At 43.4% G+C, this 26143-nt stretch overlaps 10 protein-coding genes across 10 annotated transcripts; 6 read left to right on the top strand and 4 right to left on the bottom strand.

Annotated features, from left to right (window-relative positions):
• Positions 1-51: 51 nt before the first annotated feature.
• On the top strand, positions 52-1286 carry V1512DRAFT_287458 (uncharacterized protein). The gene has a single exon (XM_066918112.1). The coding sequence runs from the start codon at positions 95-97 to the stop codon at positions 1169-1171; it is 1077 nt and encodes a 358-aa protein (XP_066770238.1). The 5' UTR covers positions 52-94; the 3' UTR covers positions 1172-1286.
• Positions 1287-1417: 131 nt separating this feature from the next.
• Positions 1418-3019, top strand: V1512DRAFT_265647 (WD40-repeat-containing domain protein). Its single transcript, XM_066916938.1, has 2 exons — positions 1418-1832; positions 1875-3019. Exons 1-2 carry the CDS (start codon positions 1460-1462, stop codon positions 2942-2944), a joined length of 1443 nt encoding a protein of 480 aa, XP_066770237.1. The 5' UTR covers positions 1418-1459; the 3' UTR covers positions 2945-3019.
• On the top strand, positions 3020-4005 carry V1512DRAFT_265646 (uncharacterized protein). The gene is made up of 3 exons (XM_066916937.1): positions 3020-3298; positions 3355-3728; positions 3774-4005. Exons 1-3 carry the CDS (start codon positions 3025-3027, stop codon positions 3978-3980), a joined length of 855 nt encoding a protein of 284 aa, XP_066770236.1. The 5' UTR covers positions 3020-3024; the 3' UTR covers positions 3981-4005.
• On the bottom strand, positions 3986-11792 carry V1512DRAFT_45719 (uncharacterized protein). The gene is made up of 10 exons (XM_066918397.1): positions 9320-11792; positions 8858-9273; positions 8681-8815; positions 8539-8635; positions 7912-8495; positions 7702-7869; positions 7089-7660; positions 6955-7045; positions 4081-6913; positions 3986-4032 (listed from the first exon to the last, which is right to left on the bottom strand). The coding sequence occupies exons 1-10, from the start codon at positions 11538-11540 to the stop codon at positions 3992-3994; spliced, it is 7158 nt and encodes a 2385-aa protein (XP_066770235.1). The 5' UTR covers positions 11541-11792; the 3' UTR covers positions 3986-3991.
• Positions 11793-11935: 143 nt separating this feature from the next.
• Positions 11936-15563, bottom strand: V1512DRAFT_265641 (chloride channel). The gene is made up of 3 exons (XM_066916936.1): positions 14100-15563; positions 13543-14051; positions 11936-13498 (listed from the first exon to the last, which is right to left on the bottom strand). The coding sequence occupies exons 1-3, from the start codon at positions 15210-15212 to the stop codon at positions 12199-12201; spliced, it is 2922 nt and encodes a 973-aa protein (XP_066770234.1). The 5' UTR covers positions 15213-15563; the 3' UTR covers positions 11936-12198.
• A 123-nt stretch (positions 15564-15686) lies between these two features.
• Positions 15687-17501, top strand: V1512DRAFT_265640 (uncharacterized protein). The gene has a single exon (XM_066916935.1). The coding sequence runs from the start codon at positions 15716-15718 to the stop codon at positions 17420-17422; it is 1707 nt and encodes a 568-aa protein (XP_066770233.1). The 5' UTR covers positions 15687-15715; the 3' UTR covers positions 17423-17501.
• Positions 17404-18357, bottom strand: V1512DRAFT_265639 (Pre-mRNA-splicing factor Cwf15/Cwc15). Its single transcript, XM_066916934.1, has one exon. It carries the CDS (start codon positions 18260-18262, stop codon positions 17453-17455), a length of 810 nt encoding a protein of 269 aa, XP_066770232.1. The 5' UTR covers positions 18263-18357; the 3' UTR covers positions 17404-17452.
• On the top strand, positions 18347-19577 carry V1512DRAFT_45543 (ribosomal protein S5 domain 2-type protein). Its single transcript, XM_066918396.1, has one exon. The coding sequence runs from the start codon at positions 18439-18441 to the stop codon at positions 19420-19422; it is 984 nt and encodes a 327-aa protein (XP_066770231.1). The 5' UTR covers positions 18347-18438; the 3' UTR covers positions 19423-19577.
• Positions 19373-21337, bottom strand: V1512DRAFT_228157 (pinin/SDK/memA/ protein conserved region-domain-containing protein). Its single transcript, XM_066913887.1, has 2 exons — positions 21125-21337; positions 19373-21080 (listed from the first exon to the last, which is right to left on the bottom strand). The coding sequence occupies exons 1-2, from the start codon at positions 21139-21141 to the stop codon at positions 19733-19735; spliced, it is 1365 nt and encodes a 454-aa protein (XP_066770230.1). The 5' UTR covers positions 21142-21337; the 3' UTR covers positions 19373-19732.
• Positions 21317-26082, top strand: V1512DRAFT_228154 (uncharacterized protein). Its single transcript, XM_066913886.1, has 5 exons — positions 21317-22126; positions 22170-24054; positions 24099-25454; positions 25498-25823; positions 25871-26082. The coding sequence occupies exons 1-5, from the start codon at positions 21515-21517 to the stop codon at positions 25994-25996; spliced, it is 4305 nt and encodes a 1434-aa protein (XP_066770229.1). The 5' UTR covers positions 21317-21514; the 3' UTR covers positions 25997-26082.
• The last annotated feature ends 61 nt before the right edge of the window (positions 26083-26143 follow it).

The following is a 26143-nucleotide window of genomic DNA, read 5'->3' as shown; positions in this document are numbered from 1 at the left end:
TACATTTAAATTTTGTAAGTATGTATATATACTACGCGCTTATGCTGTGACGTATAAGTGGAGACAAGTGAGAGATTGCGCTGTTCAGATCAAAATGGAACAACAAGCGTTATTAAGTGAACGAGATGAACCAGATGAACGAGAAAGAAGAGTAGTTCTGGGGGGTCTAGGGCCACCAAAGATCGGACCTCAAAGAATGTCAAAAGTCGTTCAAAAAGTGAAATTACTGCCTGAACATGAACGTGAGCGTGAACGCGAACGTGAATATGAGCAAGATGAGGAAGGGTTAAGAAGAAGAGACAGAAAGAGACTACCGAGGGTTAGTGCATATTGTACAGCCTCGTCATATAAAATGAAGGAATTCACGAGGTACTTGAGCTCTAAACAACGAGATCCGCGAATATTCGATGAATGTATCTATGCTGTCTATAAACATGAAGATGAACAAGAAGTAACAGTTGAAAACGGAGTCAGAATAGGGATTGGTCAAGAGCATGAAGTGTTTATATTTGAGTATGGAGTATGCGTATTATGGGGATTCAGTATTCAAGATGAACAGAGGTTTTTACAAGAAATATCTCGATTTGAATTAGAGAAATTGGCAGGTCAAGACGTTCAGATTGAGGAGTTTAACTACTACATTACAAAGGAGTACAGACCAAGGATATATAATGATCTGATTGCATTGAGAGATAATGACTACATGATCAAATTATCATTGTCACATGCTATAGCACAATCAGTCAAGATTTCACTATTTGAAGACCTTGTTGATCATACAATTAAGACTACGAAGGATATTCCAGTCGGCATAGCATTAACAGGTAAAGTCCGAATGTCTAGAAGGAAGATTATGATGCAGATTGGTGATTTGTTCATTTTGCGTATAAACATCAATCTACATGGTTCAATTATTGACTCACCTGAATTAATGTGGTCTCAACCTGAACTTGAGCCTTTATATCAAGCAGCAAGAAGTTATCTTGAGATTAGTCAACGCGTTTCTTTGCTGAATTCAAGACTTGAGGTCATTTCCGATTTGCTTCAGATGTTGAAGGAACAATTAGGACATGTCCATGATGAATATCTTGAAGTTGTCGTTATTTTTCTGATTGCTGCTGAAATATTTGTTGCTTTTATTAACATTATTGTTGATTTTGTTGCTAGATAGGCACATGGCAGGCACATGGCAGGCACATGGCTTGTGCCATGTGTCTTGTATGATAGTATATATAGTCTTCTATCATGACAATATGTACTGTATAATATATATATACATATATTTATATATTTATATATGGTATGTTTAGTATATATTAACATATATACTATATATAACCAGCTGATGTTGGTTTGCCACAAATTATGTAATCATTCCATAACGCCCAACTACTCCATACATTCGTACTCCATACACGATACATTACACGCATTACACAGAATACACACAATACACACAATGCGACCGATAACAATTCCTTCGTTTGAACCTCCAACTCCAGCACCAAGTCCAACCCCATCAGGTGATTCGTACTTTACACATACATTCGACAGACTAGACAGACTCAGCCGGGACTTTAACTCACTAACGTCGTCTCATAGACAAGCATTACTCTCTGCTCTCTTATCGAATGCTGATACTGCGACACTATCATTCGTACTCAATTACGTATCTCCTTTACTAAAAAAAGACCCTTTCAGAGTTTTGCCAAACGAAGTCTGTTGGCGCATTTTGGCTTATGTTGACCCGAACACTTTATCAAAAGCATCGCAAGTATCAAAACGATGGGCCGAAGTTGTTTCTGATGATTTGATATGGAAGAATCTATGCGGTATGTCTTGAATAACACTATACCGAGAAGTGCTAATGAAAGACCGCTTAAATTATACCGATACGATATCCGATACGTACAAGTCCTTATTCAAACAACGACACATGGTTGAATCTTCATGGACTTCAGGCGGACTTACTACTGCACGTCATGTAACTACAGACCAAGGTGTAGTCACCTGTCTGTCATCGACTACAAAATACATCATCGTCGCACTCGACAACTCTAGAATTCATGTGTTTTCATCTGCAGGCGAACTACTACATACCCTGACTGGCCATGTCATGGGTGTCTGGGCAATTATGCCATGGGACGATATCCTGGTCTCCGGAGGCTGTGACAGAGATGTCAGGGTGTGGGACTTGATCACAGGCGAGTGCATCTCTGTCTTACACGGGCACACGTCCACAGTTCGATGTCTCAAAATGAGTGATTCTAGAACTGCAATCTCAGGTTCAAGAGACGCAAGCTTACGGGTGTGGGACATTGAAACTGGTGTCTGTATCAACGTCTTACTAGGCCATCAAGCTTCCGTTCGCTGTCTCGAAGTTCAAGGCGACATCTGCGTCTCGGGGTCGTACGACACTACTGCAAAAGTATGGAGCATTTCTCGCGGCGTGCTTCTACACACCTTAAGTGGTCATTTCTCACAAATTTACGCTCTCGCATTTGATGGCGTTCGAATCGCAACGGGATCACTGGACACTTCAGTCAGAATCTGGTCTGCCGAATCAGGCCAATGCTTAGCAATTCTACAAGGCCACACGTCCCTGGTCGGACAACTCCAAATGGCAGGCAACACCTTGGTTACTGGCTCTTCAGACGGAAGCACAAGAGTATGGGACTTACGCACAATGTCCTGCGTCCACCGTCTGGCAGCACATGACAATTCAGTCACAACTCTCCAGTTCGATTCTCGTCGCATTGTCACCGGCGGTTCCGACGGCAGAGTCAAACTATGGGATATCAGGACTGGGCATCATATCCGTGACTTGCCTTGTTCCTATGACGCAGTCTGGCGCGTCGCGTTCAAACGCGACAAACTCGTCATTCTTGCTTCAACAAACAACAGAACGCACATGGAACTCATCTCCTTCGCTCCTCCTCCCTAACCCACTCTAACACACCCTAACCCTCACACTTTTTTTATATACAAACTACAACGATACATAAATAAATTACGTACCAAGTTATGAACAAAATGGCTGTAAATTACGAAGAAATTCACGATTATCTCATCGAACTCGCTTTAGAAGCCGGCGCAGTCTTAACAGCAAACACAGGCACTTCTGCCTATGATGACAAGGCAAATGCTGTCGACCTCGTCACAGCAATAGACGCCAGTGTCGAATCTCTCATCAAATCAAAACTCCGCGCAAAATACCCCGCATTCGACTTCATCGGCGAAGAATCAGAAAAGCACGCACTATCGGATCTCCCAACATTCATCATCGACCCAATTGACGGTACTTCTCATATCTTCCTCCCCTCATTTACCCCGCATCTTTGGCTAACAATTCAGGCACAACAAACTTCATCCACGCGTTCCCCTTTTCGTGTATCTCGCTCGGCTTGGCTGTCAATCGCAAATCTGTAGTGGGGGTGGTCCACAACCCACACCTAAACACCACTTACTCGGCCATCGTCAACAATGGCGCATACCTCAACTCGACTACAAGGCTACCCCTGACACCAGCGACCCCACTATCTCTCTCGTCAGCGCTGATCGGAATCGAATGGGGAACAGACCGTGACGGCACAAACTTCAAAATCAAAACCGACACCTTTAAATCTTTGGCAAGCAAACAAGGCGCAATGGTCCATGGCTTTAGATCTTTAGGCAGCGCTGCTCAGAATCTATGTGCCGTCGCTTCAGGCTCATTAGACGCATACTGGGTATGTCTTTTCAAATCTGCAGCTTGCTCATCGCTAATAACTCAGGAAGGTGGATGCTACGCATGGGACGTCTGCGCTGGCTGGATCATCCTACAGGAAGCTGGCGGCAGAATGGTCGACGGCAACCCTGGAAACTGGAAACCGGACCTCGAAGAAAGAACATACCTTGCAGTAAGACCGGGCGCAGACTCTGAAAAGTTCATCACCGACTTCTGGTCTCACATTCCTGGTAAAATGTTCTATCAATCATAAAAATAATGTATTTAATTATCAACCATCCCATCGCTCTCTGACGTCCATTCAACTAGTCTAATTAGCATGTCCTACTCTCATTAAACAAAAGTCTACTTACCACTCTCGTCGCTCAAAACTCGCATCCCTTCCAACTCATGCACAAGTTCGTCAACTGCATCCTCACCAACAACTTCTCCACACTTCTGCAGCACAAAACACATCTGCTCAAATCGCATCTCATCCGCTCGAACTCGTTCTTTCCCGCTCCGGTACCGACGACCAACATACTCGTCGCACCCGCGTACAACTTCCTTCACAACCATCTCGTCTCCTTCCTCAAACACAAACTCTTCAAGCACAACCACGGACCGCTCTCGCACACGCTTACTCCAATTCACAAGCAAAACTGGCGCCCATCGCGACACATGCCCGACTGCAATTTCACGCACAACTTCGTTTTCGATCCCGAGCCCGATAAACTCAACCGCCCCGTCACCATTAACTCCAGCTGCAACTTCAATCTCACTCACGACCTGCCTTGCAAGCTCTTTCCACTCTGGAACATCAAACACACTCCTCATCCGAGCACCAACCGCAAAACTTGATCCAACAGTCTCCTGGCTCCCGCTCTCAAGTCCGAGCATAATTGTGTTCCTCACTAACCGCACAACACTTCCCCGAGTACCAACACCAATCACAATCTCAACAAACTCAACCATTTGATCAACGTCACACTCGCTCTCAAGCATCCGATACAGAAATGACAAGTTTCCTTTCTTTACCCCGCGACACAGCATCTCGGCCTCCGTCAAGGTGATCACGTTCTTCCCTACACGGTCGAACTCGCTCACCGCATACTCCGGCTCAACCTCAATCGCGCGCAAAAACTTCAATATAAACCCGCACACAACTCTGTAGCTCGGTTTCCGCCGTTCACCACGTACTTCCGCCCAGCTCGGTTTTACATGCATGTGGCGGTCATCGTAAACTGCAGCAAGCGACCTGTGCAACATCCCGACGTAAATCATCATATGGAGCTCATCCTGACCTAAGTCACAAACTCGACCGAGAAACGTAAAGTACTCATCAAACGCCCGATTCATGACTGAAACGGCAGGAACAAGCTCCACAAATTTTAAAAATAAACGACACGCAATCCCACTCCGATCATGCTTCAAGCTCTCAACCCAGCTTTCAAGACTGCCGTAACCTGCAGTACCTCTTACAGTTGATAGTCCTTCTAGCACAACCATTTGTATGCCTTGCCGTACAGCACTGTTGGGACATCGTACAAAAAGATTGATCATCGCGGCTTCGCGCTCTATCAGCCACGACAAAAGCCAGTACGCGCTAGGCTCCTTTGTCACGCTCTCCCGCATAACCACTAAATACTCTTCGACCTCGCGACTATCTTTCGTCCGAGCAACAATCTGATAGAATGTCTCAAACAGCATTTCATCGTACTCGATCTTACATTCGCTTGTATATAATCGCTGGTAGAGCGCCCGCACAAACTGCACGTGCTCGCTTCCAAACAGCTTCCATCTCATCCCAAGCTGCTCATTCTCCTTACGGATCCGTAACCGCAGTTCATCAGAACACTTCCCCGACATCTTCACCTCCTGCGCATCGACTCGGTCATAAAACAGCATGTACGCTGAGTAGGGCTTTTCCATCAATTCCCCGTTCACACCCTGAGCACCGCCACCAAAGCACATACTCGCAATACTGTCCTCAGCTAACAGCGCGACCTCGGCGTCGTTGAACTCAACCCACCGACCACTATCGTCAGTCGCATTCTTGTCGGCAATATAAGAGTAGTAATGACCAGATTCGGCAGTCCCACTATGCACCAAAATTCCGACTAGCCTGAACCTGTCCCCAGCTTCTGTATCCTCATTCGCAAAGTGTTTGAAGGTGTAAGGCTCAATGTCAACCTCCATCGGAAACTCAAACAGTTCGTTAATCTTGCTCCGCTGCATGGTCTGTAAATCAAAATCAAACCGCTTTAAATGAAATATCAAGTGATTTGGCACCTCCTTCAAACAAATCCGCTTCTCGGCATCAACATGCGCCAAACATTGAGAACACCAGTATTTGTTGTCGCCGTCTAATGTCTCCCCTTCGACGTACGAGTTCAAGCTTTCAATTAAGTTTTGCTTGCCTTTGATGTCACACTGGATGGCAGAAAATGCTTCCGTGCGCTCGGATACATGAGCACACTCCTTGGACTTGATCTGTGTCAGCAGAGATCCGCCATAACATTTTTTAATAGCCTCTTTCATGCTGGCGTCACTAATCTGACCCTCGATTCGATCGAACAAGAGGTTATAAAACTCGTCAACGTCCATCTGCACCGAAATATCTATCGGCTTGTTTTCAAAATCAACTATACTCTCGATATACCGCGACGGATCAACCATTTTCTGCCAGCTGTATCGCATGAACCCGAACAACTCCACCAGTGCGCGGATCAGCAACGCGTCCTCGCCTTCAGATATCATAAATACCAAGTTTCGAAAATCCTCATTCATATAAAGTTGGTTTGTGAATGAATTCACATAACATGTGTTGGCAAGGTTCTGTAACCCCACAAACCCGACCTGAGACCGCAGCCATCGCGACCGGTCATTGTTCCACGTGTCGTGAAAAATCCCCTCCTGAGAAAACAATTTGTTGATTTGCAACACAACTCGAGCAAGATTATCGTAATCAGAAAGCGCCATCACTATCCTGTACAACGACATCCTAGTCTCGGGTAGAACACAGCCAATGGCTTCTTCTGATGACTCCGTCTTATTACCTTCCGTGAACAAGAATCCCAGCAACAGATCCCATGACACAAACGAAGCGTTAATCTCCCGACTCTTATCTCTTCTGCACTCAATCGTCGCGACCAGCAAACGCGAATATCCATATATAATGTTGTCATTCCTTCCGTCGAACAATGACTGCTTATCAGTTCTGCTACTCGCAATATCCTACCACTTACCTCCGTGCACCGTTGTACAGTCAATGGCTGATACCACTCAGCTAGCGCCGCTGTCTCGTCAAACTCAATGTCGGTAACACCTAGCATCATTCTATACTGTGAGAAAAATCTTCAAATCATCCCAAAATCCTTACCGAAGCAAAAACTCTGCAAGCACAAATAAAGTCGAAGACCTGGGCGCCTCCGACTTATTCGGCAACGGCAGCAAGGTTTTCGTTACATTCCAGAAATACAAAATAACCCGGCTCTTCAAATTGCTATCCTGATCGATCTGTATCTGGACGTACTCCGATATAGCAGTCCCATAGTACGTCTTCACCTCCTGATCTGACGTCAACAACAGACACCTCTGAAATACTTCCTTCCAACCCTCACTCTGCTCCAAGCAGGTCCAGACTCTTGAATCATGCATCGACGAGACAAAGATAAAGTCTATGACCGGCGCAGACAAATCTTTCGAATTTTCGTCTACAATCAGCGTCAAGTCTGACACTATGCGGTATAGTTTCTCGTCACTCAAACACAACGCAAAACTGGAATCCACCAGCCGAAGTATCGACACCGCCCGACTGAGCAGTATGCTCCGCAGAAATACTTTAGCCTCGGTGGAGGATTCTGTTGCTAAATGAGGCTTCACCGCAAATTCAATCAGTTCAGGCACTATATGCTCATGGCATTTTTCTACCCACTGTTGATCTAACTGGTTCTGTCAAGTTAGTTACCTTTCTTATGATCATAGTAACTTACCTGCTGATACTGATCCAAGACACGCTGTAGTACAAAATCAGAATACAGACACTGAAATGGAAAATCAGCTGGAAACAGCTCAGCCCAAATCTTCTGTGTCTGAGAAGGGTCTAAAAATTTCCTGACAAAATGCGATTCCATTCCAATTTGTTGCATTAAACTCCATGCCTATCGTTATCAGTACATTCCCGAATGGCACCATTAACATACAAGCGAGGCATAAGAATCGGGCAAACACAGAAGTGAGTACAAGACATCAAACCTGTCCATTAGCTCTTGTTCAGCCTGTCTCAAATTTATTTCAGATTGTGCCATGTCTCCACTCGCGTCTAAATTTTTTGTCTTCTCAGCTAACAAGTTTAAGTTGGAATCAGCAGCTATGTTGGCACTATCTTCAGGTTCAAGCTGAGGCCTTTTGACGACCATTACTGGAGTGATGTCACGAAACCCAACGTCTTTTAAAGACTTGCGAAAATCAGTAGTTTTCAGTTCACTGCCCATGACAAATAATCGAAAATTAGATCCGGTAGCTAAGTCTAGAATCCTTGAATAAAGCTCCTGCGCAGTATTGTCCTGTCCCATAGAAATGCATTCAACTGGCGTCTGCGGCTTGCAGGCGTGCCATTGCAGCCGGACGGTTATTAATTTACCTTTGATACCGTTCCAATCGTCTCCAGAGCCCAATGCGGAGCCGCAGGTATGCAACGCATGCTGGCGGTACGAATTTAGAAACGAGTCGAGGAATTGAAGACTTCGCCTGTAAGTACGCGCTGAATCGGTATTGACAGTAACAGCTTGCTAACGTTAGCTAGCTCTACTTGTGCATCACGGTCTTACTTTTCCCAGCATCTTCAATACTGGTGATGCAATGCCGCACCAGCGATCGATGACATTTCTCTACGACATCAGGCAGCTGCGACATCACATACTCGGACTACCAGTTCTTAGCCATAGTTTTCTTTAAACACAGCGTGCATACCTCTGTAAACAGCCAAACGGCAATCTGAATTTGTTTTGTAAGATTTTGTTCGTCGGGAGTCCGTGAGTAAACGTGCCATAAAGTATCAAACCCAGGAAGACTGTAACCATTTTGCTCACTCAGAAAATCCGATTTCTAAACAGTTAGACATGCCACGCGCAACTATTTCATGCTTGCCATTATGTGGTACCGATACTCAATATAATTCAGAATAAAATCGACAACAGAAGCGGTCAAGTAATCCTGTGTTAGAGACTTGATGCGTCCATAGCAAAATTCAATAAAAGCACATGGCTTTTTTTTTGTGTTGGCAAGTTCTGCCAGACTTTGCCAAAACTCATCGACTAGTGCTATCGAGTTGAGCGGTCCTGCACCAAGAGCCTCCCACACGCATTCGATATCCTGAGTCTTAACATCACCGTGCAATAATGCTTTCCCTAAAGTGTATTGTCGTGTTGTAACTTCCAAATCGTAGATACTAGATTTTGGTCGATGCCGCATGCTATACTTGTACCATTCTATTATGTTACCGATCACTATGGGGTGCCAAGGTTCTACCGAAATTGGCCCGTTAAATTCTTCTCTGAGCGATTCTATATTGTCAGTAACGGTCAGCTCGAACGGTGTGTCAAACAGTACCGTAGTATGCATGTATATGAACCAAATATTGCAGAGAATCGGGTTTAAAAGGCACTAGATACGAAATTGACTCATTCACCGACGTAAGTTTTTCAAGTGCACTTGATTCAGCCATCATTAAAAACTCCAAACATCGAGACGCAAGCTCAATATACTCTCGCGGAGACACTTTGAAATTGCTTTCTTCTTCTCCAGTCAAACTGCACACTTTCGCAATAACCTTCATAAGCATGCTCTGCGGATTTCTTAAATAACTTGCCCGCCGGTTCAAATCATGCTCTTCCTGAGATGCCCGTCCAATATAGCTATGCACAGTTACTTCAATCAATTTGACAATGTTTGCCTCGTATAGTACAATCGATCTAGGAAGAGACTCCAACACCCAATCTAATGAGTCAAGCATCATCCAGGCTGCCATTTGCATAAAAACAGAACATATGGAGTCAAACATCATGATACTATTGCTTTCCGTCATTGCTTTCCATAAGCACTCCAAGTCGTTATTAGTAATTACTCGAAACATTGCTAAAACAGTATAAATAGTTGTCGCAAACTGTGAAATAAAAACACTGTGAGCTTCTGTGCTGGTAAGATATTGGGTAAATTTGTTTGCTTGCATCACAGCCTCGCACGCAGTGACAATGCTTGCTGTTTCTGCATTAGATTCACGATAAAATTCATTAAGATCACTCGTCATCTTCTTTATGCCAAAAAGTTTCAACTCTGCCCGTGGCGATCTAAACATATTTATCCACCAGTAAAACTTACGAATTAGGTATGAACACTTATGTATATCTGCAATCGAGACTGAGGTAGCTATTTTGAGGACTGGCTTAGTGGCAGGATGTGTATTAATAAGATTGGACTCCGGAATCTGAATAAGAACGTAGAATAACGTCGATAACTTGTCTATGATGCTCACCAATAAAACACGTTCGGGTCCATCATTTGATTCGATCATTCGGCCGATTGATGTCTCAAGCGATACAAACAACGGTAACAACTGCTTTATCGGCACTTTCGTCAATATCGATCGATTATCTGTATTGCCCTCTACGGACGTAGACTCAGATGAAACAGAAACTTGATCTTCATCTGGAGATTGTGGAAGTGACGGTGGTGCACATTGGTACAATGTCCAAGAGAGAGTAACGATAGCATCAATATGGGGTACAATTGCGGCTAAGGTTTTCGAATTAACTTTGATCCCTGGTTTTGTAACTTCGTCCCACAGTTTTGCAACGATCTTGATCCCATCCACATCGATAAGATGTAACGGCACTGAGATAAAAGTAGCGTAATTGTCATGGTCTAACTCACCAAAGGTCGACAAAATACAATCCCGTGAAACAGTAAAGATTCTGGAAAGTGCTTGGGCATACAGGCCAGATATGAAGGATTCTGGAAATTCCAAAGCGTTGACCTTCAAGTTAAAGTAGTCTTGCTGGAACGCATAAACGGCAACACTGCTAAATAGTTTGTAAAAATTGACTAAAAGAACGTCGCCCTCTTCTGGCCAAAATATTTCTGGTGAAGAGTTGGACCGGCACCATAGTTCACATGCAAGTGCTGGTAATTGTTGAAATAGGACCAATCCGAGTTTCCAAAACTCCTGCTTCTTGTCATCGCTTAAACTGAGGAAGTTTTCTAGATATTCGTTGAGAGCCAGCAGATAATTTTGAGGGTCATCCTTCCGAAACACATGTTTGAGCTTGGTCACAAAAGATTTCATAGTTGAAAAAGGTGCATCATCATCATTGATTCCAGCGTCTTTCAATATTATACGCTCTATTGCGGTCAGATTGGACTCTATGTCTCCAGCGGAGCTATCTGCACTAGCCGACTCTGATTCAGCAGCCAACTGAGCAGCAGGCAATTGTTCGTCTACACTTGCATCCATATCAGAGTCGCTAACCAACGTTGCTTCCTCCACTACCAGATCGTGGGTCGTATCAAGCAAGTCAGCCGCGTCGTTGGAGGACTCGATCTCGCGCCCAATAACTTCAATTGCAACGCGTTTTCGAGGAACAGCATGATCCCGCTCAAAAGAGTCTCTTCGACTTGTCTCCGCTACATCAGCTACTGACTTGGAAGTTGGTGTGTTGTGTACTGAGACGCCGGATCCGGCTGAAGTAGATGTCGATGAATGTGTGAGCACTGACGAAGGCTCTGGCGGGGTCGGTGACCAAATCTGTCGATCTAAATTAGAACCTGAAATCATTTGTGTTATGTTGTAGGCAAGTAGAGGCCTTAAAATTGCTAATGTGGTTACAGTCTTGTTGCCGATATAACTGAGTGTTTAGTGAATGGTAGCGACCGTCTAAGTGAAATTGGGACAAGACGTGGATAAAGAGTATTCAAAACTCTTTTATCATAAATAGAGTTAAATTCATGTAATTTCTGGCTGTTCTGCAGTGATCTTGAGTAAAACCGTGGTTCAGACGCGTCGAAGGCTTGTGATTCTCATACGGGCTGTGGAGTTTACTGGGAGAGTTACATCATGGCAAGCTCAAATATCATAATTAGTGACATATAAGCCATAAATAGCATGCTCAATGCTTAAAACAAAACGTCTAACAATGTTACCAGAATACTACGCTTACGCAAATTTTGTATGTAAAGTCTTATTTTGGTGCCGTTGGTATCATCACGGACATGCCTGGATCCAATAGCTATATCATGAAATTCATGACTATAAAAACTAACATTAAACTAACATTAGCTCTCAATCGATAAAGGTACAAACATAGCAATCATAAACATATCCTCCTAATGAATAACCAAAAACAAAGATTCTCTGGAATCGCCACTAGTATGCCCAATGTATTTTATGTTCCATATGCGTAAATGCAGACAACATATCGTAGATTTAGTCTCAATCAAAACCAGGTCTCCATATTATCGTCACCAAAGCGGCAATATTCTATAAAACGCTTCTTATGCAAAACACCCCAAAACTTTCCATCTTCAGAAACACATACCATACGCAGACCTAATCGGACAAACATAAGATACACCATTGCGAGAGGAGAGTTTATATCAAGGTTGATAGGCGCGCGATCCACAAACGGTGTCAAATCAGTTGCACCAGCCATGATGTTACTGTTATTATTGATCTGGTAGTGTGGATGCTCGTGGTGATAATACCTTTGAATTTCTTGCTCGTCAGCTGATATGTGACACATCATCTCATCGCTGTCTGCAACGTCCGACAAATCGTTATATGCAATGTTTGCAGCTGAAGCATCACGCTCTTTGATTTTGTCTAGCGCGTACTCCAACTCCGGAACTGGCAGCAGCCCTACCAGAACCTGGTTACGCAAAATAGGCAGCGAACCGTCAAGTTCGCCAGACATTTGTAAAACTTCTAGCTTGGTTCGTAGCTCTTTGGCAGACACATACGGCGAATCTGTGATATCGATGACTGTGCTCGTAGCCGAAATTGTAGCTTTTGGCACAATATCATGTAGAGTAACGGAAAATCCCGGCGTCCGCTGATTATCCAAAAAAGGAAAATTATTATTATGCATAATGATGTCGTATACTGAACTTGGCTCAATAGCTTGTGCTACCCATTTGCTCACCAAAATAGCCACTGAAATCGGCAACACGTGGTCGAGACTTCCTGTCAGCTCGAACAAAATGACAGCCAATGTGACTGTCATGCGAGTGACGCCGGCCATAACAGCTCCAGCCGCGACAATAGCATAAACCCCAGGAATTGTACATTCTGCGGGATCTTCTCCTGCTGGACAGGACGAGAAAATGAACGAATCTGGAGCTTGATATTGTAACCATTGCACTGCAAGTCCTACAATGCGGCCAAACAAGGCCCCAATAACCATAGATGGGACATAGATGCCTGATGGTACTTTTAGTCCCAAAGTCATTGACGTCAAAACGAATTTGATAACGAAAGCAATCGACAAATACCAAATAGATGATGAATATTGTTCCAATGAAGTTGGGCAAAGAGGATCGTTGCTGGAATATCCAAGAAGGTCAGATCCTTCCGCATCATATTCACAGCTCCGGGCAAGATCATACAACAGCTCACTGGAAGATTTTCGCGTATATTCGTTTGAATATGATATAGCAGCCGTTACCGCTGCCATAATTACAACTTCAAGAATTGGGCGTTTCTTTATTAGCCGACTCTGCCGAAAAACTCTAGCCCACCTAGTGCGTTAGTAGAAGCCAATCATTCCAGTCAAGGAGCTTACCACTGATTCAACCTTCCAAATGCAGCACCAATAGCACCTCCGCATGCTCCAACAATCGCAAAGATCATAAACTCAAACGGGTGCCAATCACGGCCATACGAAACCTGGAAAATAACAATTTTACCAGTTCCGTAGGGATCCAGAAGTTTTAGTACCAAGGCAGAAATAACTGCACACAGGAAGGACCGAATCAATGTTTTTGGTGGGAAATAGTATGACACTTCTTCAAGAGCAAATAAAACTCCACCGAGAGGCGACCCAAAAGCAACTGCAACTCCAGCAGAAGTGGCGGCCGACAGAATCTCACGACGCTTTCCGTCGTTGGTGTGAAACTTGTTAAAAAATCGGCAAGCAATATTACCAACACAAGCTGCAATGTGTACATAAGGCCCTTCTTTACCAACGTTCAGACCTGACGAAATCGATAAAACAAGGCCAACTGATTTTGTAACCAAAGTATATGAGCCAAGAAACTTTTTAATGACGAACCCAGACAATATGGTTTTGACCTAGCATGTTAGAAAATCCTTCGCAATAGACAAACAGAAATTACCGACCTCGGCAACACCACCACCTGCAGCTGAATATATCATAGACGTTGGAGCAGCACTATGGGGGTCTTTTATGCCATCGGCTAAAGAGACTGGTGCGCCTGGAGCGATGTTTGCATTAACAGATCCGTCCGAATCCGCGGTATTGTCAGCCAAAATTGAAGATTTTTTAAAGGGTGTAGCGGACGCTGTAGTAAGAGTTATAAGGACTGCAAGCGTTGCTAGAACCACTGATAGTCCTATGTAAAGCAGATACTCCGCAAACGCAGATCCTCGAAGCGCATATCTCCATTCGAGCCAATTAACACAGGTATCTTCATTTTCACTACAACACTGAGATTCAGAGAGTAGCCAGTTGGTGCTGCAGTAGCCAGAGCGCCAGTCGAACAGTCGCTGCTCAGCGGCGTCAATTAAATATGCAATACAAGCCACAACGGACCCAATAACGGAAATAAGAATCCAACCTTGTGACGCGTCTCTAGCGCGAATAAGGCGGCCCCGTATACCAGGAAGATCTCTTAGTCGTTTAACGCGAAACGATTCTTTTATAAAATCGTGGACCCAATCAATAGTCGTAAAATCATCGTACCAAAGCCGTTTGCTGGCATCGGCAGCTGAAATTGAAGACGAATTTAGTCCAGGTAGTCCATCCACACCTATTGTACGTGTAGTATGAGATGCTCGATCGTCTGCTGCTGATGCTACGTCGGAGAGCAAGACGGAGTTAGGATTGTCAATGTCACTAATTTCATCGTCTTCGTAAGGTTGCGTTGAAGACGGCCTCGGCGTGAATATTTCAGAAAGTGCTAAACGTGAGCTGGCCGGGCCTGATTGAACCTGTTGATTGTGAGCTGGGCCGTGAAGTGACCTTGGTGTTATTCCAGGTGAATGCAAGTCAAAACGAATGGCAGGAGATAACAGAAACCCCTGAACACCTGACGGTGTTTGTTCAAGATTCGTAAACGACAGAGCAGGAGATCTCGTAGAAGCAACATCAATATCTTCTAAAAACGGTTGATGCTGTTGCAAACCCACTGGTTCTAGCGGATTATGCAATTGAGCATCTGTAGTGTCTGATGCGGTGGTTCTGTCCGTCAATCCGACATCAGCATTTGTCATTATGTTTTAACTATAACAAAATGAACAACGATTATTAGTTAAAACAAATGAGAGTCAAAATATCACGAACGTAAGTATTTTGCCCACAGGAGGACAGTGTTTTGAAGTGGTACTTGTGTTAAACTTTTGAGCTTGGGAGATATCTCAAGTTGGAACAGGAACTACTGCAAACTTTAACGCCAAGACCCGCTATCGCTATAAAGGCTTAAATATCCTGGATACAAAGGCACAGATTAAGAAGCGAAATGCGATATAAACAGCAAATCAGTTGTTCTCTCTGTTTCTGGTGAAAATAAGTAAAAAGAGGTGTAGTAAATGCATACACAGGAGGACCTTGTCTGTTTCCGCTGCCGTCACGAATGTGTCTGTGATAGGTATATAGTTGAGCCGCAGTTAATACAAGATCACATTAGGTCACAGATCACAATTACTCCTGAGCCGCGGCCATTGAGCACACGTAATAAATTTCGACGTCGATATTGAACGAATTGACCCCACAAAATATGGATGAGGCAGAAAGAGTGCTTGCTTTACTAAATAATTTGCAATTTCCTGCACCGGAACTAGTTACAGAAGACTGGACTTACAGTTTGTTACTATTGCAGTCCGCGGTGAAGCTTCTACCTACTTTAACAGTCGGTCGTGATGTAGCTGCTCTATCTCGTATGCTACTGCTTTCACCTTCGATATGGTCAACTGCTCAGAGTGAAACTCAACATAAACGGCCTATGGGTTTAATTGTTGGTGACGCGTTCAGGACGTTAGTTCGTGCCCGTATTCAACAGCAGGTTCGGTCTCAACAGGCGGAGCAAGATGATGACATCATGTTCGTACTTGCCATTGTAGGCGGGATATCAAGTTGTGAAGGATTTGCTGATCGTCAGATCTGTGCACTGGCTGGTTTGATGATGGCTTCTCCCGCTGTTATTGTCCCCCCGTTAGAAAAAGCTTACGTTGATGCTTTGAACAGGATTCAAAGTCATCAGCGGCCGGAAAATGATGTTGCATTTGCAGTATCTGCAACGATCGCATATACCCACAGTTCGCCGGTTTATCGCTCAAAAATACGTCCAAATTTTTACATCTTAGTTGCATTGTTAAGACCTTTGTTCGCGTCTCATCGGCATCCGGAAATAATAGCATTTGCTGGGCCATTGGCTCAGTTCTCGGGTCATGTCTTTCGATTTTTTGCTGCATCTCATGATTTGCAAGCTTGTCATGAGCTATTGTCATTAATTTCTTCCGCGTCGGTTTTAGCTCGTGGCTATACTGACGCAAAAGACGTTACGTTTACTACTGTTGCTGTTTTGTGCGGTTTGATTGATGGGATTCAATCTAGAACCAAGCTCTCTTGGTCGCCATTTTTGATCTCAGACAACGCTGAGGTCCAACTTGCTAAATCGATTTTATTAATTCAGCGCAATATCTCGTCGTGCGTGTACACGATTTCGCTGACAGGGTTTTTATCAGAGTCATACCTGCATTCAGCAACTGTTGGGCTTTTAATGGCGTGCAACTCGTGTGATATCTTGGATTTAATTGATAGCATACAGAATACTTCGACATCTTATGAAACACTATTTGCATTGAATACATCGGAGCGAATTCTCCTAGCTTCACCAGGGGTCACTCCGTTTCCTCAGGATACACTTTCTCGTCTGATCCAGCCCGCGAAAAACATTCTTGTGCAGTCCAAGCAAGACCAGACAAAAGTTTCAAAGACAATTTACGAGGCCGCTCATGCAGTTTTCCTTGCTTCACTACTTATTCCAGTATTGGCTTTAGAGAATGCAGCATATCTCCAAGAGTCATACATTCCCGAAATAATTAAACTATTTAGTAACGATGAAATCACATTTACTCAGTTTTCTGCCGCAGTCAATGCTGTATCAAGTGCAATTGCACCTGGTAGTGGAGTATTAGCATCTATTGCGCCATCGCTTGCCGAAGATGTTTTTCTTCCTACATTAGCAACGTTGATGCAAAGAACGAGGCAGAAAATGGTTCACAACTTGTTTGCAGATGCTATCCTCGGTTGTGCACCGGTATCCAACGTACCACTTTGGCTGGAGAAAATGGTAGACGGCCGTGACATTGTAGGAGAACGGATACAAAAAGGTTACATACCATCTGTATGCGCAGAAGGAGTAGTGACGTGGTGGTTTGAAGAACGGAGTACCAACAAAAAAAATCAGTTTACTAAATTATAATGGCTTATTGTACAATGATACTACCTATAATTATCTGATATACTTATTCATGAACTTCTTGTGAAAGTCAGACCGCAACATGTCATTAATAAAATCTCCTTTTCCTTTACCATCCATTCCTTTAGCTTGATTTTTAAATACGACATCTTCATCCCACCGCTTTGTTGACTTGCCACGGCTCAAAAATCCGTCGTTAAACGATAGTAAAGGATTACCTTTCGACATTTCGTCTTCGCGATCTGCTTGTTCGCTTTCTTGCCGTACACGTTCCTGTTTGGCTCTCTCGTCTGCGCGTTCTTTCTTTATACGTGCTAGTTCTCGCATAAGTTCTGCAGTCTCATCTTCCTCGTCTTCATCGCTTTCTTCGCTATCTTCATCTTGACTATCATCTGAGTCCTCGCTGCTCGAATGTGTACTTGACGCATCTGAGTTCGAGTCATTTTCATCGTCAGATTCTCCTTCATTTTTCCTTACTTCTTCCATAATCATCTTCCGGCGTTTAGTTTTCCTGTCTTCGTCTTCTTCATTAACATTGTTTTCATCGTCTGCTCCTCCTTCAATCATTAGTGTCTCTGTCAATTTCTTAACTCGACCTTTTGCCTTGTCATTTTCTTCCTCTCTAGCCAAAAGCTCTTTTTTCATTGCTTCCCTTTCCCATCTTCTTTCATCTGAAGCTGGGAGCGTTGATAAATCGGCTCTATCAGCAGCACCACCTTGACCTCTCTTTCTGTATTTCAGTTGAGTGTGCGCCGGCAGCATCCGACTGTGGTTTATCCTAGTCGGAGCCTGTGAGGACCTGCCTCGAGCAGTATCAAATGTAGGTCTGTGTGCTGTTGTCATATTCCACTGCTTGTTGTGTGAGTTATTTATGTGACAAAATCATTTGCGAGTGTTTGTGTTTGTGTTCAATATAAACTGTGCGGCTCCTTGAAGATTGAAATCCAAACATAAATATTTTTTGATTTTTTGATTTTTAACTACAAAAATTTAAACAATTTAAAACTGCTTTCTTAGTAATGTCTAGAGATTTGGTTCCATCAAATATAGAAAATGCGTTTATGTTAAAGGCATTAACAGAAAATGTTAGACTTGACAATCGGTCGTTTAATCAGCTTAGAAACCTCAGTATACAGTTCAGTGAGCATGAATACGGAGTAGTGGACGTTAGGTTGGGCAGGACACGGGTTATTGGTAGAATTTCGGCGGAAATCACAGAGCCTTATCCTGATCGACCGTCAGATGGCGTATTTATTATTGCAACAGAGATCAGTCCTATGGCGGCACCGACTTTCGAAACAGGCAGAAAGTCAGAAGAAGAAGCAGTGATCTCGAGAATCATAGAGATGAGTGTGCGAAGATCTGGTGCGTTGGATACTGAATCTCTTTGCATTATAACGGGAGAAAAGTGCTGGGCTGTTAGGGCGGATGTGCACTTCTTGGATCATGATGGAGGCTTGGTGGATGCTGCGTGCATCGCCGTATCAGCAGGATTACTACACTATCGAAGGCCAGATATCAGTATAGAAGGCATAGGGATTCAAAGAAAGGTGATTGTTCATCCACTCAGTGAAAGAGTTCCCGTTCAACTGTCAGTGTTACATGTACCCATTTGTGTCACATTCTCATTTTTTGATATGCGAAAAACCAACTCGACATTGAGTTTATGGGATAATAGAGAAAGTGAAAAGTTATCAGAAGCTTCACAAGATCAAGGGGATGATGATGACACGGTGACTGCGGTGCTCGTGGATGCTACAATGCAAGAAGAACTTTTACGGCACGGCTACATGAACGTGACTGCAAACACAAATCGTGAGATTTGCCAAATTCAAAAAGGTGGCGAACTTGCTGTTGATGTTGGAACTCTTCTGTCGTGTGCTGAAGCCGCAATTGGAGTAGCAGAACGGATAACCAAGCTTATAAATAGATTACTAAAAGAAGACGAAGCTGGACGGAATGTGGGTATATTAGCAGAGTCTAGAGCAGAAAACGACCGATGAGTGTTCAGAGGTTCTACTTTGATAGCGTATGAATGTACGATAGCTGAACGAGCTGCATACTGTTTCAAGCATTAGAACTTTTATAGTCACAAATCCCGACTGACAAGATAGAGACTTGTGAATGAAAATATTGGAAAGCATTATATACAAATTCGAGCAAGACCAAGAAGTTGTTGCCAATATCATATGCTTTCTATACTATTGGCAAAAACTACGAATGTTGAATTGGGAATCGTAGACCTTTGCTTGTCGATATCAACAATAAATTTTTAGTTCATGACTGACCAGTTTTCGTTTTCGGAGGCTTGGCTTACTCACTTTTGGATACGCTTGAGTTTTCCTCAGTACCGCCGCTTTCGTCTTTTGATTTAGCTTCTGCATCCACTATAGCCTCAAAAACTTCCTCTTTGGCTTCAGCATTCTCTTTAGCTTTACAATCTTCCTTCATAGCTTTGTCGCCGTCTTCGTTGCCGTCTTCCTCAACATTCTTCACAGCAAAAATCACAATTTCATCATCGACCTTGACATCGTCCTTGACATTAGACTCTTCGCGTGTTTCTTCAGTTTTGAAGTTTTCTTGCATGGCTTCGGAAACGTGTTCGGAAACGGTCTCTTTTGAGACCTTTCTAATATTTTCTTCGGTGTCGTCTTTGATGCTGTCTCTCAAAGATTCTTTGACTTCCTCTTTCGTGTCCGCGTTAACAAGCTTGTCTTGGGTGCTTTTAGAAGTAAAGGGACTACTTTCGTCAATATCTTCTTTGATATCTTTTGTGGCGTCTTCTTCACTGGCTCCATTCGCTTGACTAGAAATCTCTGTAGTTCCATTACTACCACTAATTGTGGTAAGTTTGCTACCGTCTTGAATCTCAGTTTTCATGGCTTCCCTGGAATCTTCGTCCTTCTGTTCGAGTTTCTCCTTTTTGCAACCTTCGTCAATAATTGAAGTGTCCACGGTGCTTTTAAAACTTTGTTCTGCCATTGTGATATCCGCCGAGACCACTGTGCTACTCCCGTTCTCTTTGCTTACAGGCACACCGTCAAAGTCACCGTCTAAGATTTTCATATGCTCTAGAAAATCCTCAGTGTACTTCGAGTAGAAAAGATCCCATTTATTTTTAACCTCCTCTTCAACTGCATCGGTTTGGTCATCTAATGTATGTTGCTGCTCATCTAATAACTTAAACGGGACGTAGTAGATTGTAGGTGATGTAGCAGTGCTGAGTAGCGTAGCATTAGTTTGCATTGATCTAGCCTCATTTTTCAGCAGCTGATGAAGTCGTCTAAACTCATTTTCCTTCACTCGTTGCGCTCGCTCTTCCTTATATTTTTGTTCATGCTCCTGCCAATCGCGCAGCTGAGTCTCTCGTACTTTTCGGTCAATTTCTGTCCGTCTGATAATAGTCTTAGATTTACTAGTTTCTTCTTGAAATTTTCCAAGCGATGTTAATAACTGACCAAACATACGTCTGTTTCTACCCTTTTCCTCCTTTGCAGCTATAGATGCATCTCGCCTCGGCCGTTTGTTTGAAGCTGTAGCAGATAAAATAGTCTCTTTTACCGCCTGTTCATAATTTCCGTTCTCTGTAGAATGGTTACCAATATCTACTTCCGCAATGTCTCTTTTATTAGACACGGCATGTGATTCAGTAATGGCAGGCCTAAATAGTAAGTAAAAGTCAGTAATTCAAGAAATTCAGCTCACTCCTCAAATTCTGCCATACTATCATACGATAATAGTATAAAACTTGATTTTTTTGCTCAAAATTCAAAGTATCAACTACGGTCAATCAAAATCTACCAAGCAATTAGAGTTCGACAATCGTTCTGTACATTATTCTTTGGCAAAAACCCAACATTCAAACTCGAGGATGAACATTGGCCCTAACCCAACGCCCCTGAATCCTACTAATGACATCATAGTATTTTAGATCGCCTAAACAGCTCTCAACGACTAGATTAGCCACGAGTTCGTGGTCTAACTTCTAAAGACCTGACAAAGTTCTCTACCTGAAGTTCATATTTTTAATAGCTCTGGGTGGTTCAGTACTTTATTTACGAATAGTTTCGTTTATATTGTGATCGAGTGGTGGTAATGATGACTGTGCTTCGCGCATACACTGTAGCACTCAGCACTCTGTGGCTGTTTGTCTTCGCTACTCGATCAATGGGTGAACAAGTGGAAAACAGATCAGAACACACTATACTTGCTGATTCTGACGTGTTTATTTCAAAGCCATCTGATGTATCTCCCAGTCTATTGAACAGGATTATATGGTGTATACCAAATATTATCTTTCATGTGATCGCAATGGCTGCTTTTTCGATTTCTGCGTTTGTCGTCGCTCTGCTCGGGTCTTCTTTTAGCATAACTCTATCTTTTTATTCTTTATTGATCATCTTGATTACATTTAGTGCTGGTGTGTACGCTTTTGTGCGGTATCGATATTTAAATGTGTACTCTCGACTTCCTCCAGAATCACATCGACAAGAGCCCAAGTTAAATATGTTATTATATCCAAATAACTTGCAGCAGCACTATGAAAAACCGGGCTTTTCTAGCTATCTGGACGAGTTTTTATCTGGTATCAAGGTGTTTGGTTATCTGGAAAAGCCAGTTTTTAATGAGCTTACCCGACATGTTCAAACACGCAAGCTGATTGCAGGAGACACAATGGCACTTGATGAAGAAAAAGGATTTTGCATTGTGGGTAGAGATGACACATTTTGCTTTATGCTGACACTTATAGGTGGTAGACGGAGATGTTCAGATTTTCTCTAAAGATAAAGATGATTATGATATGACAGGCAGAAAGTATGAACTACTGACTGAAGTAAAGAACGGAGCTCCAATGTCATCGCTTTTTACAATCTTGGAGCTTTTTACAGAGGACATCAAAGTACAGCCACAAAGCGAGATCAGCTCGCGAGCCACCTCTACCACTGCGCATTCTGAAGAGCTTTCTGAGGATACCCTACCTATACCTACTGATCCATTAATCGGAAACTTTGAATCTCCAGCTCTGCTCCCGGTGCCATCGATTCCTCCATTATCTGAGAAAGTAACGAACAACTCCCCCCTGGATGCGAAGCATGAATTTGGTGTACCGGAAATTGTCGCACGTGCATCGGTTGATTCTACTATCGCAGTGATCCCTGCAGAAGCATTTCGCTGTTTGACCAGAAAATACCCCAAATCAGCTACTCACATTGTACAAGTAATTTTAGCCAGATTTGAGAGGGTCACGTTTCAAACAGGACACCATTTTCTGGGACTGACACTTGAAATTCTGAAGACTGAGGTTGCTTTTAATAATATGGCTGAGTACGACCTTCCTAATCATATTAGCGAGGGCGTTGTCAGTAGACTCAAGGATTATTTTGAGCAAATGCCAAGTGTATTCAACAACAACGGAGATGGAGACGACGAAGACTCATATTTACCACCTACACAACTGCATGTACCAAAGAATTCTGAACGTGGTTCTATACATCCGTCTAGCAAAGTAAATGTCGGTCAAGACAATAAAACGGATTTTAATAAGGTACTACCTGGCGATTTGGTGTCCAATGCCTTATTTTCGTGGAAAACCGTTGATAATAGCGCTAAGGCCTCATTGTCGCCTACACTATCATTGTCTTCGGCTAGTCCAACAGTTTGTCCTTTGGCTCGTGCTCAAGCCTCTACCAGGTCTTTAAAGCCCACATACGAAATGACGCGTGGATCAGAGTTGAAGGACTTTATATCAAGTAGCACTGCCAACGAAGGACTGGAAAGTACGATTGAGCAAGACGCAGCTAGTTTAAAAGCAGCCGTTTTGGAGTGCATATTCAAAGCAATGGGAGTCTTAGTGGATGCTATTGAGAACAAGTCGCCAATTTCGGGGTCTGCAGAAACAAGTCCTCGAATGGCACCTTATGAAGTTCGGCGCGGACAACAACGGTCTATTTTCAGTTCGAGAACTTCAAACTTTAGTAGCATCAGCCCGTTTGAATTTGACACTCTTAATGCTGGACTAGGTGGCTACCGAGACGATGAGTCTGTTGTGTCTAGCGTCGCACACCAGCCTGCGCCTAATTTGGCCAGTGTACAAAAGGAGATGTACGGCGAGGTAGAAATTTTGCATTACAAGGCCGGAGCTACACTTGCCCGCCAAGGCAAACCAAATAGAGGACTGTTTTACGTGATCGACGGATTTTTGGAGGTCACTGCTCAGGATCGAGACGGCAACTCTCAGTATATATATACAATTAAGCCTGGTGGAATTGGAGGTTATCTCGGGTCAATTTCTGGCCATAGGTCATTTGTAAATATTCGCGCAACTTCTGATGTATATATTGGGTTTCTACCCAAGTCTGCAATCGAGCGATCTGTTGAGAGACATCCAAGGATTTTGTTGGCCATGGCCAAGCGGCTAATTAGCTTATTATCAAAGTTGATTTTGCATCTTGACTTTGCATTGGAATGGGTGCAAGTTGATGCTGGCGAGATTTTGTATCGACAGGGAGAGATGGCTGACAGTATTTACATTGTGCTGAATGGTAGAATGCGGGCGATCAAAGAAACTAAAGATGGAATGTCGATGGTCGGTGAGTATGGGCAAAACGATAGCGTCGGTGAGCTCGAAGTACTGAGTATGATGAAATTCACCTGTTAGCTGGGATACTAACGATTTCAGCGCATTCGCAACGGCCAAGCACTCTTCATGCGGTGCGAGAGACCGAGGTCGTTCGATTTTCACTCACTGTTTTTGAAAGTCTTGGTATAAGACACCCAGAGATAATGCTGCAGATCTCACGAATAATAGCTGCACGAGTGAACTCCGCTGATCAAAAATGGTCTGCAGATGGATTGCAAGCGCCTTCGACCACACCCAAGTCCGGGAGTTTCAAGACCGTTGCGATTGTTCCAATCACTGCAGGCTTACCGGCGAAAGAGTTTGGCAGCAAGCTGGCAAGGGCATTTTCACTGATTGACCAGACAAATGTTTCTCTTGACCAAACTGCCACGTTGAAGCATTTAGGAAAACACTCTTTTAATAAATTTGGTAAATTGAAGCTTAGTGGATACTTGACAGATTTGGAGGAACGCTATCAGAAAGTGATTTACATTGCTGACACGGCCGTCAGCTCTGCATGGACAACCACATGTATATCGCAAGCTGACTGTATTCTTTGGCTAGCCGATGCAAATGGAGATCCAACTGTTGGTGAGTACGAAAACTTGATGATAAGGATGAAAACTTCTGCAAGGCAAGAACTTGTGCTGTTGCATCCAGACAGATATGTTCCTCCTGGCCAGACCAATCACTGGCTGAAAGATCGGTCTTGGATTCACTCTCATCATCATGTGCAATTACAATATCGGGCCACGGTACCGCGCACAACAACTGCTTATTTTGGAATGCGGATTAGAAATCTGAAGAATAGAGTACAAAGCACACTCCAAACCGAGCTTCAAAAGTACAGTATCACATCTCGGTTGTCAACTTCTGTTCCAGTATATTATAATACACAAACACACAAAAATGATTTTGCTAGACTAGCGCGTTTGCTGTCAGGCAAAGCAGTTGGCCTGGTGCTCGGAGGTGGAGGTGCTCGGGGTTTATCACATTTGGGAGTTATTCGGGCAATTGAAGAAGCTGGAATTCCAGTTGATTTGGTGGGTGGAACGTCAATTGGATCTTTTGTCGGTGGACTATACGCGCGAGACGGCGATCTTGTTCCGATTTACGGTCGATTGAAAAAGTTTGCTGGAAGGATTGGTAGTCTGTGGCGTCTTTTGTTTGATTTGACTTATCCTGCTACAAGTTACACCACCGGGCATGAGTTCAATCGAGGGATATGGAAAGCGTTTGGAGATTCGCGGATAGAAGATTTCTGGTTACAGTATTACACTAATACTACAAATATCACTCATTCAAGGATGGAAATCCATTCGTCTGGATACGCATGGAGGTACATCCGTGCTTCCATGTCTTTGGCTGGTTTATTACCGCCAATTACAGATGATGGTAGCATGTTACTGGATGGTGGTATGTTTAAGCTTTATGATGCGATGACTTGTCTAATAAATAGGATACGTGGACAACCTTCCGGTTTCATATATGAAGATGCTGGGCACAGAAGTTGTGTTTGCAGTCGACGTTGGAAGCGTTGACGACACGACTCCAATGACATGGGGCGACTCACTGTCAGGTCTGTGGGTAGTGTGGAACCGATGGAACATTTTTTCGCGACAGCCGAATGTGCCAAGCATGGCAGACATTCAAGCCCGACTTGCATATGTGTCGTCGGTAGAAGCTCTAGAGAAAGCGAAGAATATTCCTGGATGCATATATTTACGGCCTCCGATTGACAAGTATGCGACACTTGAGTTCAACAAGTTTGAAGAGATTTATGACGTAAGTACTAGTTTAAGATTGCGCTTCGACTGCTTATATGACCCAAGGTCGGATATCAATTCACGAAGGCTTTTATTGCCAATCTGCAAGTAAATGGGGATTTTCCAAAAATCGCAGGGTTGTCACTTTTTAATGATTCTTCAAGACGGATACAAAGGCGTAATTCAGTCTGAATATTATATTTATGAAAAGGGTCATGCAAATTACGCGTAAATGCATAAAATTAGCAGAATTAGTCTTGGAGAACTTTGCACGTGACTAAATCACGTGTATCATATCTGTAGACAAAGCAACTACCCGTAATGTTACTTGATTTAAGT

Source organism: Lipomyces arxii, assembly GCF_038497795.1.
Source record: "Lipomyces arxii strain Phaff 12-163 unplaced genomic scaffold V1512scaffold_15, whole genome shotgun sequence".
Taxonomy (NCBI): Eukaryota; Fungi; Ascomycota; class Lipomycetes; order Lipomycetales; family Lipomycetaceae; genus Lipomyces; species Lipomyces arxii.
Note: the sequence above shows the minus strand (reverse complement) of the source record. Positions and strands in the feature narration are given on the sequence as shown.

Coding starts and splice junctions, on each gene's coding strand:
- V1512DRAFT_265640 (XM_066916935.1), top strand. CDS start 15,716: ATGGATGAGGCAGAAAGAGTGCTTGCTTTACTAAATAATTTGCAATTT.
- V1512DRAFT_45719 (XM_066918397.1), bottom strand. CDS start 11,540: ATGATTTCAGGTTCTAATTTAGATCGACAGATTTGGTCACCGACCCCG. Junction 8,496..8,538: donor TATTGAAGATGCTGGGAAAA/GTAAGACCGTGA, acceptor AACGTTAGCAAG/CTGTTACTGTCAATACCGAT. Junction 7,661..7,701: donor TCTTGGATCAGTATCAGCAG/GTAAGTTACTAT, acceptor CTAACTTGACAG/AACCAGTTAGATCAACAGTG.
- V1512DRAFT_265639 (XM_066916934.1), bottom strand. CDS start 18,262: ATGACAACAGCACACAGACCTACATTTGATACTGCTCGAGGCAGGTCC.
- V1512DRAFT_265647 (XM_066916938.1), top strand. CDS start 1,460: ATGCGACCGATAACAATTCCTTCGTTTGAACCTCCAACTCCAGCACCA. Junction 1,833..1,874: donor GATATGGAAGAATCTATGCG/GTATGTCTTGAA, acceptor TGCTAATGAAAG/ACCGCTTAAATTATACCGAT.
- V1512DRAFT_287458 (XM_066918112.1), top strand. CDS start 95: ATGGAACAACAAGCGTTATTAAGTGAACGAGATGAACCAGATGAACGA.
- V1512DRAFT_265646 (XM_066916937.1), top strand. CDS start 3,025: ATGAACAAAATGGCTGTAAATTACGAAGAAATTCACGATTATCTCATC. Junction 3,299..3,354: donor CATCATCGACCCAATTGACG/GTACTTCTCATA, acceptor CTAACAATTCAG/GCACAACAAACTTCATCCAC. Junction 3,729..3,773: donor GCTCATTAGACGCATACTGG/GTATGTCTTTTC, acceptor CTAATAACTCAG/GAAGGTGGATGCTACGCATG.
- V1512DRAFT_265641 (XM_066916936.1), bottom strand. CDS start 15,212: ATGACAAATGCTGATGTCGGATTGACGGACAGAACCACCGCATCAGAC. Junction 14,052..14,099: donor CAGGTGGTGGTGTTGCCGAG/GTCGGTAATTTC, acceptor CTAACATGCTAG/GTCAAAACCATATTGTCTGG. Junction 13,499..13,542: donor TTTGGAAGGTTGAATCAGTG/GTAAGCTCCTTG, acceptor CTAACGCACTAG/GTGGGCTAGAGTTTTTCGGC.
- V1512DRAFT_45543 (XM_066918396.1), top strand. CDS start 18,439: ATGTCTAGAGATTTGGTTCCATCAAATATAGAAAATGCGTTTATGTTA.
- V1512DRAFT_228154 (XM_066913886.1), top strand. CDS start 21,515: ATGATGACTGTGCTTCGCGCATACACTGTAGCACTCAGCACTCTGTGG. Junction 22,127..22,169: donor AAGAAAAAGGATTTTGCATT/GTGGGTAGAGAT, acceptor TGACACTTATAG/GTGGTAGACGGAGATGTTCA. Junction 24,055..24,098: donor CGGTGAGCTCGAAGTACTGA/GTATGATGAAAT, acceptor TAACGATTTCAG/CGCATTCGCAACGGCCAAGC.